Source organism: Panthera uncia (assembly GCF_023721935.1).
Source record: "Panthera uncia isolate 11264 chromosome C1 unlocalized genomic scaffold, Puncia_PCG_1.0 HiC_scaffold_4, whole genome shotgun sequence".
Lineage (NCBI taxonomy): Eukaryota > Metazoa > Chordata > Mammalia > Carnivora > Felidae > Panthera > Panthera uncia.
This window is the reverse complement of record NW_026057585.1, coordinates 64,311,771-64,325,739: the sequence shown is the minus strand read 5'-3', so window position 1 is coordinate 64,325,739 and position 13,969 is coordinate 64,311,771. Positions and strand designations below refer to the sequence as shown.

Genomic DNA, 13,969 nt, shown 5'->3' with positions numbered 1-13,969 from the left:
GGTTCAGTGAGGAGCAAAAACAATTCCTGTTGTGGATCTTATAGTCTGGTGGGAAAGACAGATACTCAAATTATAACAAAATGTAAAATTACAACTTTGACAAATGCTGTGAAGAAATGTTACTTGGTGTATAAAAGCCTCTAATAGAGGAGAATGGTTAGTTAGTTTTCTGAGAAAGTAGTTGGATTGAGCTCTGAAGGAAGAAGAGGCATTATTTACGCAGTGTGGTGATGGAGGAGAGTATTTTTTTTTTTTTTTTATGTTTGTTTATTTTGAGGGAGAACATGCAAGGGAAGGGCAGAGGGAGAGAATCCTAGGCTGGCTCTGCTCTGTCAGTGCAGATCCTGACACGGGGCTTGAATTGTGAACCATGGGATCATGGCCTCAGCTGAAATCAAGAGTCAGATGCTTAACCACTGAGTCACCCAGGTGCTCCGGAGGAGAATATTTCATGTAGAGTACAGCAGGTACTATGACTCTGTAGAGATGAGATCATGGCATTTCAGAGGAGCTGAAGGAAAACCAGTGGGGCTAGAAAGCAGTGAGTTGTTAGATGAGGATGGAGGGCCAGCTAGGTAACCAGAATATGTAGGGCTTTGGAAATCTTTTAAGGACTTTGGCCTCCATCCTAAAAGCTATTAAATGTGAAGGGGTTTTAGGTATGTGTGAGAAGGGCATAGGGTTAAATTGGATCTCTGTAACTTCTGGATAGAGAACAAATTCAAGTTTTGCTAGCTAATACTGTACACCAGGGACAAAATGGGAGCTTAGGGTATTGGCAATAGATATGAAAAGACATAAACAGATTCTATCAGTATTTCAGTAGACAACTCACTAGAACTTGGTGATGTACTGTATATGGAAGAGTAATGGAGAGGGAGGTACGAAGGATGCCTCTGTCTTACAGAACTAGAACGATGTCATTTACTGACATAGGGCAACCTAAAAAGAGGACCAGATTTTGGAGGGAGTTCGTTTTGGACATGTTGAATTTGAGGTACTTTGAGCACATTGAGTTGAACTGTCAAGTAGGGACTGGAATTTAAAAGGGAGGTTTAGACTAGAATATAAATTTATGAATCATTTGTATCAAGGTGGTAATTTCCATTGTCAACATGGACTTAGTTATTAGGTGAAGACTATAGGACAGAAGAAGAGGCCAGGACAAAACCAGTCACATTTGTGATTCCAAATACAGTCACGTTCTAAGATGCTGGGGATTAGGACTTCATCATAAGAATTTTATAGGAGACACAGTTCAGCCCAAAACAACATCTCCATCTCCCATCCAAGTAGTAACCAGGCCCGGCCCTGCTTCGCTTCTGATATCAGACAAGATCGGATTCAGGGTGGTATGGCTGTAGACAACAACATCTCTATCTCAAAAGTGTTTATCTTTATGATAAATAATGTTCAAAATAATAGTTCCCTCGGTCTTTTTAAATATGAGAAAAGGAATAAAATGCAAGTACTGTGTAACCACCATTGTCAAAATGCACCTTTTTTCCTAAAGGAGAATTTCTTTTTTTCTTTTCCCCACAAAGGAGAATTTCTAATGAACATGGCCAAATAAACTTTGAAAACAAGAGTCAATGTGGGGAACTCCCCATCACTCTAAAAACATTTATCTAGATTATTCGTCAGTTGCATAGGAGGACTCACAGAATATAGTTGGAGGACAGAATATAGAGGAGGACTTAGAATATAGTTGTAATCATAGCTCTGATTTATTATGGCAAAAGAATACAAGTCAAAGTCATCAAAGGAAAAGAGGTGTGTAAGTCCATAGGAAACAGGCAGAAGCTTCCAAAAGAATCCTCTCGTAATACAGTCACACAATACACTTAATTTCCCCAACATTGAATTTTGCTAGTATGTGTGAAGGGTTGTCTACCAGGAGAACCTGAAATTCTGAGTAGGCACCCACTGCCTACTACATACCAAGATTCCAGACTCCCAGGAGGGAAGCAGGTGTTCAGTGTAAATCCTACTGTTTACGCAAGGAGTTTAGATACAGTGAGCCATCAATTAGGGAATGGTGAGAACTGCCCCAGAATACAAATCTTTTTAAATTGCTGTTTTGGGGGCTCCTGGGTGGCTCAGTCGGTTGAGCATATGACCTCGCACTCTGGGAGCTCGAGCCCCACGTCGGGCTCTGTGCTGACAGCTGGGAGCCTGGAGCCTGCTTCAGATTCTGGGTCTCCCTCTCTCTGCCCCTCCCCCACTCATTCTCTGTCTGTCTGTCTGTCTCTCTCTGTCAAAAATAAGCATTAAAAAAAAAAAAAACATTTTGCCAACTAGAAAATACCATCGGATCCTAGTCAGTAAGCAGTAACTCATACATCAAGCCATTTTAACAACTATAATGGGATTAAAATTAGGTGTATGTGTTAAGAAGGGTGAGGCCATAGCATCTTTAAAATACCAGCAGTTCTTAGTCATTTCCTTTTCTCTGTGGCTTTCTGAAGAGTTGTATGTAAATTGAAATCAGAATGTTGAATCATTTTAAATATCTCAATGGTGCTTATTAGAGAGTTCCATTTGTTTAACAAAAAATAACAAAGAAAATACATTCATAATATGAATAATTAAAAGATAGGGTTTTAATTTAGTTTCTTCATAGAGCTTTCCTTTTCTGTTCTTTCTTTGTTCTCCGTACACATGTGAACCAGAAGACCAAGGAAATCTAGCCTCTTAAAAAGTACATGCTTAGAAATTACTAGTTCTAAAACAACTTAGAACAATTTAAAACAATTCTTTTTTGTTCGTAGTAGTAGGTACGTGCAAGGATTTTGGAGACCATTATTACCCATAGTCTTATACCAGTTGTTCTAGTGTGACTTCATATGTGTCATCTTGTGCCAAATTAGATGGATTGGGACTGAGAGTTAGGAGTGTAGCCTCACCTGGATGGAAATGGTAATCCAAGGGTAAAAAACTGAGCTGGCAGGGGTCACAACAGAGGTCAAAGAATTTCTTGTATTCAGGGACAGGCTAGAAAGCCAGGACCAAAGCCAGGGGCAATAACAGTTAGCTTAAAGTCTGCAAACCAGAGTCATTTGGTGATGGGGAGAAAACAAATGGTTAGAATAACTTAGAAATGTTGACATTTACAGAGCTCTTTGATGTTATCTTATGATTGCATCATCACCTTCTAAAGTGGTGCTGTTACCTTGATTATTCAAAGGTTTTAAGGGACGATTAAAGATATTAACAGTCACCACAGTAAGAGTCCAGTCTTATGATTTAATTTTTCAGACTAAAAATTCCTTATTTTTAGATAGCAGCGTATGAAAAACTGTTCTGTTGATTTGTGTGATTCTGCAAACATGCCCCAGGTAGGGGGGTGGAGATGGGGATCCTCATCCTTCCCAGGTCACATTTCATCCCAGCCCCATTCCACCATAGTAGCTCAGTTTCAAATATTCTAATTATAAATAAGAGTACTCTGAACAAGATAGTTATATGGCTCATAAAACCCATTGGATTAGTATGCCATGTTACCTTTTTAGAACAGGTAGTTTAAGAAAGTGACACCAGAGAAAAGATATCCCAAAGTGAGAACAAGGAGAAACTGTCCACTAGTAGCAGAATTTGACATCCCAGCCTTATGGGAAGAACTACCTGAAACAGCCCTCAGGAGTGTCAAACAAAGGACAGACAGGAAGGTATGATCAGACTTAGGAGTTTATTTTTCTATCAGTAATAGAACCTATACAGGCATAGTTTCAAAGATGGATTTGATATTGTTTGAAATTCTTAAAATTTAGAAGTTACAAAAATTATAAAACCTTTATCATAGATGAAAAACCTTTATAGAACCATTTATTAGATATGCCTTTTTTTTTGTGGCTTTCTTAAAATGTCATTTCAGTGTACTGTTCTTCAAAGTAATGTGAATAGTAATGTAAATAGACACAAGCCAAATCATTTAACTTGCAGAATCTCCTTGCTGTCTGGCAACCAGGAATGGTACAGTGGAAATTAATGACTTAAAAAGGAGACCAAAAAAAAAAAGGAGACCTGAATTCTAATTCTGTTATTGTTAGTAATTATGTGACTGTATGCCAGTTTAGACCCATAAAATGAGAGTTGGTCTTAGTTGAATTCTTAGGTTCCTTTTTGAAAACTTTTACTTAGCTCTGCCATAATCCAATCCATTTCTTCTTTTTTAAAAAATTAAATTTTGGGGGCGCCTGGATGGCTCAGTCAGTTGAGCATCCGATTTCAGCTCAGGTCATGAACTCCCACTCATGGGTCTGAGCCCCAGCTCTGTGCTGACAGCTCAGAGCCTGGAGCCTGCTTTGAATTCTGTGTCTCTCTCTCTCTCTCTCTGCCCCTCCCCTGCTCGTCCTTTGTCTCTCAAAAGTAAACATTAAAAAAAAAAAGTTTTTTTTTTAATGTTTTATTTTTGAGAGAGAAAGAGCATGAGCGAGGGAAGAGGCAGAAAGAGAGAGAGGGAGACACAGAATCCAAAGCAGGCTCCAGGCTCTGAGCAGTCAGCACAGAGCCTGATGCGGGACTTGAACCCACTAACTGAAATCATGACCTGAGCCTAAGTCAGACGCTTGACCAACTAAGCCACCCAGGCGCCCCCACAACAACAACAAAAAACAATTTTTTTAAAAATTAAATTTTACTTCAGCTTTGTTGAGGTATAATTGACATGTAAAATTGTAAATCCAATCCATTTCTTAAAATACTGGAATGTTGTTCCATAGTCATAATAGTAGAGCTACAGTGATAATAGCTAACATTCAGTTAGCTTTTTTATGTATCTTACTGTGCCAGGAATAATACTTGGAATTCCTATTGTATTCTTACAGTGGTCCTAGTACTTTACACATGAAGACACTAAAGCTCAGAGAGGTTTAAAAAATATGGTCAAGCCTTTTCTTATAGCTAGTAAGTGGCAGAGCTTTTTCACATTGAACCATGAAACTTTTATGCTATTTTAAGTTTGCCTACGAGGTAAAAAACCTTGAAAGGGTGAGTATTTAAACCAAAGATGCAACAGTCATATTTATGAGCAGTAATAACCACAGGGTCTTAAATTTTATATTCACTATAAAGCCTGATCAGTTATTTTTCTAGTGCATAAACTGTGAATTTAATATACATGTTGCATGTAACAGATTCTGAATTTGGGCTATAGACTGAAAATTTTTTGTGTATGTGCAAAGCTCATTTAAAAGGCAATACGCATTTAGGGGTGCCTGGGTGTCTCAGTTGATTAAGTGTCTGACTCTTGATTTCAGCTCAGGTCATGATCTCATGGTTCATGGGATCGAGCCCTGCTGTCAATGCAGAGCCTGCTTGGGATTCCCTCTCTCCCTCTCTTTGCCCGTTCCTTCCTCCGCTCGTGCGTGTGCCCTCGCTCTCAAAATAAACATTAAAAAAAAAAATAGAAATATGCATTTAAAAAAATGTCTTTAAAGCAAAAATTGCCTGTGCTCGTAGTGCTGTAGATATACAGGGCTGAAAGAAAGCTTTTGAGCTGTACTAGAGAAATGCAGTCAGCTTGGTACTTACTGGGAAAGCTGGAAGAATGGACAGTCTCTTTTTTTCACTTGATGACTGCACTGGTTAATTGACATTTTACTGTAATCTGTATAATCTTCCTATTTCTCTTATAGGTAGACAACACCTATGTAATTAAGCTGGGCTAGAGACAGACTCTAGGTGGTAGGGAGGAGGATTGGGGAAGGCTTCATGTCAATAACCTTCTGGGCAAGGCATAATTTGGACCACTGGACTGCAGGGAAAGGTAAGGGGAATAGCAAGAGCAAAGGCAGTAAAGTGGAAATGCATGGAACTTACAGGAAACAGCTAGTTTGCCTGCAACAGTAGATGATAGTTCTTTGAATGCACTATTAATAGTTATAATACCTACCGTTTGAGTTCCTGCCATTTCAAGGCTGACCATTCCTCATTTTAAGCCTTATAGCAACCCTATATTGTAGAATCTAATCCAGATGGGTTAAATAGCTTAAACGTGGTTACTCTGTTAAGTGGCATAGAGACAGAGTGTGAGAGGGGGGAGTGGCAGAGAGAGAAGTAAACACAGAATCCAAAGCAGGCTCCAAGTTTTGAGTTGTCAGCACAAAGCCCAACACGGTGCTCGAACTCACGGAACGTGAGATCATGAACTGAGCCGAAGTTGGACGCTTAACCAACTTAGCCACCCAGGCACCCCTGGGTTTTGAGATTCTTAATTAAACATTTGTTCTGAATCTCAGAGAAAAGAATATTTAAAGTCTAATGTTGAACTGCCTTTGATAAATTCTAACTACTCTCAGAAAAGGGGCCTTATACGAATAAGGCCAGTTTAAAAGGACAAAGTGGTATGTTAGGAGACACTGGAAAAGTCTTTTTCCTTGAATCAAATATTCAATATTGGAGCCTAATTTATATGTATCTGAGACTTTCCACTAAAATTTCTTTTTTATTTCCACTAAAGTTTCTGTTTGGAAAGGATATTTATACTTGAGCCCTTAGAAAGTTTCTCATTATGAGTGCTCTCAATTATTTTATTTTCAACCAGAAATGCCATTAGTTCAAAGCAGTCTCAATTGATGCTAGTTCTGGATAATTATGGAGATCATTTCACAGAATTTTTTTAAGCTTAACACAGATTAAGCAGTTATTCCTGGAGGCATAATCTCACAGTTGCAAATATTAGTGACCTGGTAAACAAGTGCTTAAATTATAGAGATGAGGAGTGATCCTAAAGGATGAATGGAGGTAACATTTTCTAAAGTGAATTGGTAGTTGTGATTTGACGTAAAATTTCCCATGAAACCTCCATACATGGATTGGAAGTTGTCTGTCTATTCAGTAGAGATGTTCTCTGGAAAACCATTTTAGGTGGCTCAGAAATGGTGCCAGCCACAATGAAATCATTAGGTCACAGATGCACCATCTTCCTCATATTTCATTGAGGTCTCTTCTCAAATGTCGAATCAGAGAGGTTTCTTGTGAGCATCCTGTCTAAAGTAGCATCCCCTGGGGCACCTAGGTGGCTCAGTCAGTTGAGAGTCCAACTCTTGATTTCACCTCAGGTCATGCTCCTATGGTTTGTGAGTTCGAGCCCCACATGGGGTTCTGCACTGACAGCTCGGAGCCTGCCTGGGATTCTCTGTCTCCCTCTACCCCCTCCCACTTGTACTTTCTATAAAATAAAAGTAAAAAAATAAAATAATTAAAAATTAAATATAATAATTGGTCAGATATGCTATTAAGTAAAGGCAGGGTGAAATAATCTCATACGACTGCACACTAGCCCAGCATACCTCTCCCCAAGGTCCCCTCCCACCCACTAAGCCAAAAAAAATAAGAAACGGAAAACATTACCCCAGAAAACAGTGTTTAAAAAATAATCATTTTCTCCTTTTTTTAAATTTAGGAACAAGTTCCAGTTCCGGTCTACCATCCAACACCTAGCCAGACTCGCCTAGCAACTCAGCTGACCGAAGAGGAACAAATTAGGATAGCTCAAAGAATAGGCCTTATACAACATCTGCCTAAAGGAGTTTATGACCCTGGAAGGGATGGATCAGAAAAAAAGATCCGGGAGTAAGTTTTAATTTATACATGTTTCAGAGTTCTAGCTCCAGAGATTTGCTTTTGAAAAATATTCTCCTACATTTTATTTTTTTTTTCTCCTACATTTTAGAAGATGAATATTTAATTAGTTCATGCAAGAGACTATTAAGATACAGCAATTAAAGGGGCGCCTGGGTGGCTCAGTCAGTTCAGCATCCAACTCTGGCTCAGGTCGTGATCTCACGGTCAGTGAGTTTGAGCCCCGAGTCAGGCTTTGTGTTGACAGCTTAGAGCCTGGAGCCTGCTTCAGATTCTGTGTCTCCCTCTCTCTCTGCTCCTCCCCACACATGCCCTGTCTCTCTCTGTCTCAAAAGTAAACATTAAAAAATTAAAAAAAAAGATATAGCAATTAAGAATTTTCATTAAAAAAAAAATAGCTATGAAATGGTGTGAATTCTGACCATGTTATATGTTGTCCCTGTCCATGTATCACTTAAAAATGATTCACCTGTGTAAGTGTGCTGGTGGCCTTGTCTGCTGGGAAAGCAGTTTGGCAATATGTCAAAGACTTTCTCAGGTCTATACCCTTTGAGACAGTTAATTCTAAAGCTCTATCCTAAAATGTGTACCTCACTCCAACTCTTAGCACTTTATACACAAGATATTCACCATGGTTTTATTTAGAGTAGAAGTATAGCTAAGTAAATTGTTTTATAGGAATACATTGGTAGATTATGCAGCCACTAAGATGGTTAAGGAGTTTTAGTGATAATTTGGAAAATCTTACACCTATTCTTAATTCGTGGAATAATTTTATTATGCCTGATGAGTTGAATATAAAATTTTACTTCTGGGAAGTTTTTGTCCTCAGAGCTCAAGACATAATTTAATTTACTATGTTGATGCTTGGCTCTTTGAGCCATAGCACTATTTAGTACTAGTACCTAAGATAATAAACTGTCTAGAATACGGACTTCTGAAATATTATAGTATTGGGTTGCTTCTTAAACCTGTAGAAAAATGCAGTGAACTTGAAACTAGGGTTAATGAAGAGATCTTTAACTATAACAGTCCAGTAAGTAGGCTGAATATAGTGGTTGTTTTTACATATAGTTATTAAAATGAAAACTATCTTACTCTTGGGCTTACACTAAAAGCTGAGTTCAGGTACACAAATTTGATCTGATGGCTTCCTACCTTGAAGCATCACATTCTTCTTCAGGTGTCTTCTATAATATGTAGCTGCTTTATAAATGCAGTTCTAGGAATGGATTTGATCCCCATGTGGTCCATTCCTCTTTGCTCTGTTAGGTCTCAAACTTGGCACATTTCCAGGGGATCAAAGTAAGAGATTGTTGATGGAATAATGCTTATTAGGAAAAAATTCAGTTTGCATGCTCAGGTGGTAGGATTACAGGCAAGCCATTTTCATCTGTTCAGTTTAACACTGTCTTTGTAATGAGATTTTAAAGAGTATTTTAGATGACTTCTCTAAACATGCTTTTTCTGATTTCTCTCCCTGACCCCCAACAGGTGTGTGATCTGTATGATGGACTTTGTGTATGGGGACCCAATTCGATTTCTGCCGTGCATGCACATCTATCACCTGGACTGTATAGATGACTGGTTGATGAGATCCTTCACGTGCCCCTCTTGCATGGAGCCAGTTGATGCAGCACTGCTTTCGTCCTATGAGACTAATTGAGCCAGGGTCTCTCGTCTGACTTTAAGTGAACCATCATTTTTGGTGGTTTTGATCTTTTGTCACTGAGCCCAAAGAGCCAGGGATTAGGAATTAAGATCATGCACAAAAGTTTCCTAAAAATTCCTGAATGGCTGCAGATGTTGGGGAAAAAATACGTGATATTTTAGAAACTTAGGGGGAAAAGTAGGATGGTATTTTTATGTAAAGCCTTGACCCAGTGTTTAAAAACATAATTGTACTTAGATCTTGTTATTGCTCCAGTACATAGGAATTGTGTAAAGTGTTACAGCAGCTGTATATGTTTAAATTGTGTGTGTTGAAGATTAGGAAAAAGATAGTGGTTGTTTTTCCTACATGAAGTAATTTTCTTTTTCCCCCCACCAAAATTCTTTTCTGAAGTTGCTGGCATTTGGGTCAAGGTTTTATTAAAAGCTACATTTTATAACACTGGCACAAAAAAAAGTAGTTTTAAGCTTGTTTGCACAGTTCTTTTTTTCCATTGGAAATGGAATTCATTGCCTTAGGTCTTTTTAAATAGTGTATTATTATCGTTGGGGCTGGCTCTATGCTTGAAAACCAGTTTATTTATAACCTGTTATAAGTGCTATATCTGTTTGCAGTTAGGAAATGCAGAATTCAAAGTGATCTCCTAGCTTGTAAGCAAACTGAGATGCACTATCCCTTTTCTATAAAAAATGAGTTATGTCAAGAAACCAACTCTAGTAAAAGTGGGGTTTACTATTACCCTTTCCTATGTGTTTTATCTAATTATTTTGGTTGTTAATATGGTAATAATTAAAAGTCAAGGTAAATTTTAAATATTAAGATTTCTGATTTATTGAGCTTGACTTATGCCACCACGCTTATGTAAAATGAAAGTGGCACCATGGTGAAACTGAAAAAAGTTGCTCAGTTGTAACCGTTTTGATTTATTCTTTCTTGTGACCTCTTTCCCTTATTGTCTTGAACCATAGCAAAAGGATACTGCATCTCTTAATAATTGTAGTGCTGAGGTTATTGAAGTTATATAAAACACATCTCAGTCTCTGTTTCTTGGAAAGGACAGTCCTGCTAGCTGACTGACAAGTCTAAGTCTAAGCAGGGAGAATTAAGATAAATGTATTTCATGTTTTGCACACAAATGCAAAATTTGTATAACCACGTGACTTCATAGTTGTGGTCTCAAAGAAGGAATTTTTCCTTTATCTTTTTCTTGCAGTTAATGTAAGAGCACTCTGAATCTCTAAGCTTCTGAAGTGTTAGAGGTAGAGATGGTCTAGTAAAGATGTAGTTTGTAATGTTTTATCCATTTAGCATGTGTTTATTTTTCCTTATGTACTCAAAGGTGACATTTGTTCAGCTCAGTGATATTATAGTTAAGAATCATTCATTAGCAAAAGGAGAAGCAATCTCAGTCTAACAAATCAGAAATGTTTATTTTATATTGAGTTGACTATTTGACTCTAACACTTTTCTACATACAAAACACAAGTATCTTGAGGGTTCTCCATTATTGCATTGTAGAGGAATTCAGTATGTCATAAAACCTTCTTAAAGATTTGACACTAGACTGTAGTATACATATGTTGGTTAATTTTCTTATGAGCCCCATGATGGAAAGACTTAAAGATGAGATTGAGAAAAACTGAGAGAAATTAGATTATCAGGTTCTTTTAAATTGTTACATGTATCTTGCTTAAGTTTTTGTTTATTAATTTATATCCACCCAATTACATAAAGCAAATTTGGAGGAAACACCTGAAGTTGTGCAATATTTTCAGTGATATATTACTTTTTTTATCCTGTGTTTTCTACTTAAACATGTCTGTGTCATCAAGTATTATAGTCAGACTTTCCTTTTTTTCTACATTGTTAAAAATGGTAAGTGAACTTTAAAAATATCATCTAATATGTTTCTGTTAGTTTTTATTACAAGGCTTCTTTCACAGAAGTTTGGCAGTAATATTGAAGGAACTAGTATTGAGCTGAAAATTTTAAGGTACTTTGTATTCTTTAATTTTGATTTCCATACATCATGTTAAGAACTATCAATTTTGGCTTTTACTAAAGTTAAATAAAGTTATAATACAGTTGTAAAGGGCTAGAGTTGATTACATTAGAATATTCAAATTATCTAATCTTTCTTTAAAACAGTGTATAAATTTAAAACAATGTACACATTCATAAATTTAATCTCTAGGTCTATATACTTTTTGGGAAGTATTTTTTATGGTGTGGCATTTAATACCATCTGATCATAACTTAAGCTTGATAGCTTCCAATTTTCTATAGCTAGAAATAATAGGTACAGCATTTAGATTTAGGCAAGATGTGTCCAGGGTTGGCTATAGGATTTGAAATATCTGAAAAGCCTGATCAGGAAAAAGTAAGATTCTTACCCTTTTAAGTGTAAACACAACAAGTTGTATTACTTTCAAATACTTGTGTAGTTGGGTGAACAAAAACTTTTTCAATTCTGAGTGTTCTTTATAGGAAATTTCTTAAACCAGGAGAAGATTCCCCTTACTGTTCGTGTCTCCTGTGTGATATAAACCAGTATGATTTTACAGAATACAGTGAGCATCGAGGTGACAAGTTCTTTGCGTACCACAAATCTCATAAGGAAGCATGCATTTTACAAAAGGAATAACAATAGTCAAGAGCAGACCTGTGTATACTCCCGAGACTGAAATGGTAAATAGTAAAGAAGGTAAGTTTCTTTGGCATAATTTAGAAATGTAGGCAGTTTGGTTACCTCTGCTTACAAAGGCATTATAGCAGTTTCCCATAGCCAATTGGTTACACTTGCATGTAAGGGCACAGTGGCCACTGTAGTAACCCCAACTAATTTGGTGAGCCTTTAATTTTGAAATTAGTGGACATGAGAGAAGTTGGATTGGTTACTATCTTCAAATATTTTTAAAGTTACTCACTGAATATAAAGATCATCTGCTCCTTTTTCTGGGTGGGAGAAAGAAGACTATAACCCCCTCTTTCTGTACCCTCTGTGCAGCTCCCTTACTCTAATCTTACACTCTTCAAAAAGCCACAGACCTGGTTGAGGATGTCCCCCTCATGGGAAGCGTGGGTATAAGAGCCATTAGCACCCAGAGCTGTCTTCCTGACAGCATTTATATTAACCCTTTGAGGACTTAGCTAAATTCCTTCTAATTTCTTCCCTTTTGGTCTTAGTTCTAAATTTTTTACCATTGAGGTCTCAATTCCATCAATTTCATACCTCTTTTATTCATGAAGGCTACTTGATGTTCCTGCTTCCTTCAGAAATGAATCAATAAACTATAGGCTAGCCTGCCTGTTAGGAGATTGGATCTACCCATTCATCTCTTTAAACACATTTTTTTCCTTGAAGACATACACAAATCTAGTTGCCTAATAAATGCTTGTTTAAAATATAGAGTAAAATGTCCAATTAGGAGATTTTCATTGTTGCTTTGAATATAGTGATTGACCTACTATTAGATGTGATTTTCCTGAGAGCCATTAAAAATGGTCTCTGAAATGATTTTTTCTTAGTTCTGTATATGTCAAAACACGTGGGGTGCCTGGGTGGCTTAGTTGGTTGAGTATCCAGCTCTTGATTTGGCTCACATCATGACCTCACAATTGGTGAGATAGAGCCCATGTTGAACTCTGCTGGCAGAGGGGAGCCTGTTTGGGATTCTCTCTCTCCCTTTCTCCCTCTCCTCTGCTCTCTCAAGCATTTAAAAATTAAAAAAAAAATGTATTTGCCTATGGTCAGGCATTGGTGTAATGCTCACAACTCAGATTTAGGGCTTTTGTTAGTAGTAATTCAAGCGAAACATAAGGAAAGGATTTAATGGAAAAACTGTAAATGATTGTATAACAAACATCTCAAAATAGTACTTTTTCTAAGTGGTTTGAAAGCCTAGAGTAAGTTGATTTTATGTATTTAGGGGAAGTTAATTGGACTGTTTATTAGCTCTGCACAAAGTATTTTTACTAGAGAAAAATGATTTTTTTTTAAAGATCCTACAACACATTAAGGCTTGTATTAAAATGATATATAGATGTTAGTAAATGAATGAGGCACATATATTTTGGCAATATTAATTTAAATATACTTCGTAAATTGTTTCCTGAGAGCCTATGGATCTAATAAAAACATCCCACCAAAAAATTAAAAAAAAAATTAGCCCACTTAATTGTACCCAGTCCTTTTATAAATTATATAGTGGTAGTTTTAAAAATAACAGCACAACTGGGTACTCACTGATTATTCAGAAGTTGATTGTCCAGATAGTAACCATACTTTGCTTTTCCGTTTGTCCTTTGGCTATTTTCCTTGTTTTTTAGCAAGTAGATAATCCATGAATCCCTTCACACCCATTTCCTGATCCATAAAATTGTTGATAGGTGCTTCACCAAAATTGTACAAAAGGGATTTGGATTTATCTGCTTAATTGTCCACATTGTTTTTTGCTTTATCACTCTGAGCAATAGGCATTAGTTCAGGAGCCATCTGATTAATGTTGCTGATAGACTAAAACCATTTATTGTTTTCATAAAGTCTTTAAGGCAACTTTAAGAGAGATACTAACTTTCCTTTACATTTTTTTTTTCTTGAGAGAAGTTTTTGTCCACTGGAAGATTTAGTCATCTTTGGATGCTTCCACAAAGTTTGTTTTTCTCTGCATATGAACGAAACAGCATTATGAGTAAGGTATAGACTTTAAGCAT

The 13,969-nt window shown here is 36.9% G+C and overlaps 1 protein-coding gene across 1 annotated transcript in view; it reads left to right on the top strand.

Moving 5' to 3' along the window:
• Positions 1-11,348, top strand: part of RNF11 (ring finger protein 11) — a 39,294-nt gene extending 27,946 nt beyond the window's left edge. Inside the window, exons 2-3 of the mRNA XM_049617212.1 lie at positions 7,406-7,575; positions 9,079-11,348. Of these exons, the coding sequence (XP_049473169.1) occupies positions 7,406-7,575; positions 9,079-9,250 (342 nt within the window). The 3' untranslated portion in view covers positions 9,251-11,348. The remainder of the gene's footprint in view (positions 1-7,405; positions 7,576-9,078) is intronic.
• Positions 11,349-13,969: the final 2,621 nt, after the last annotated feature.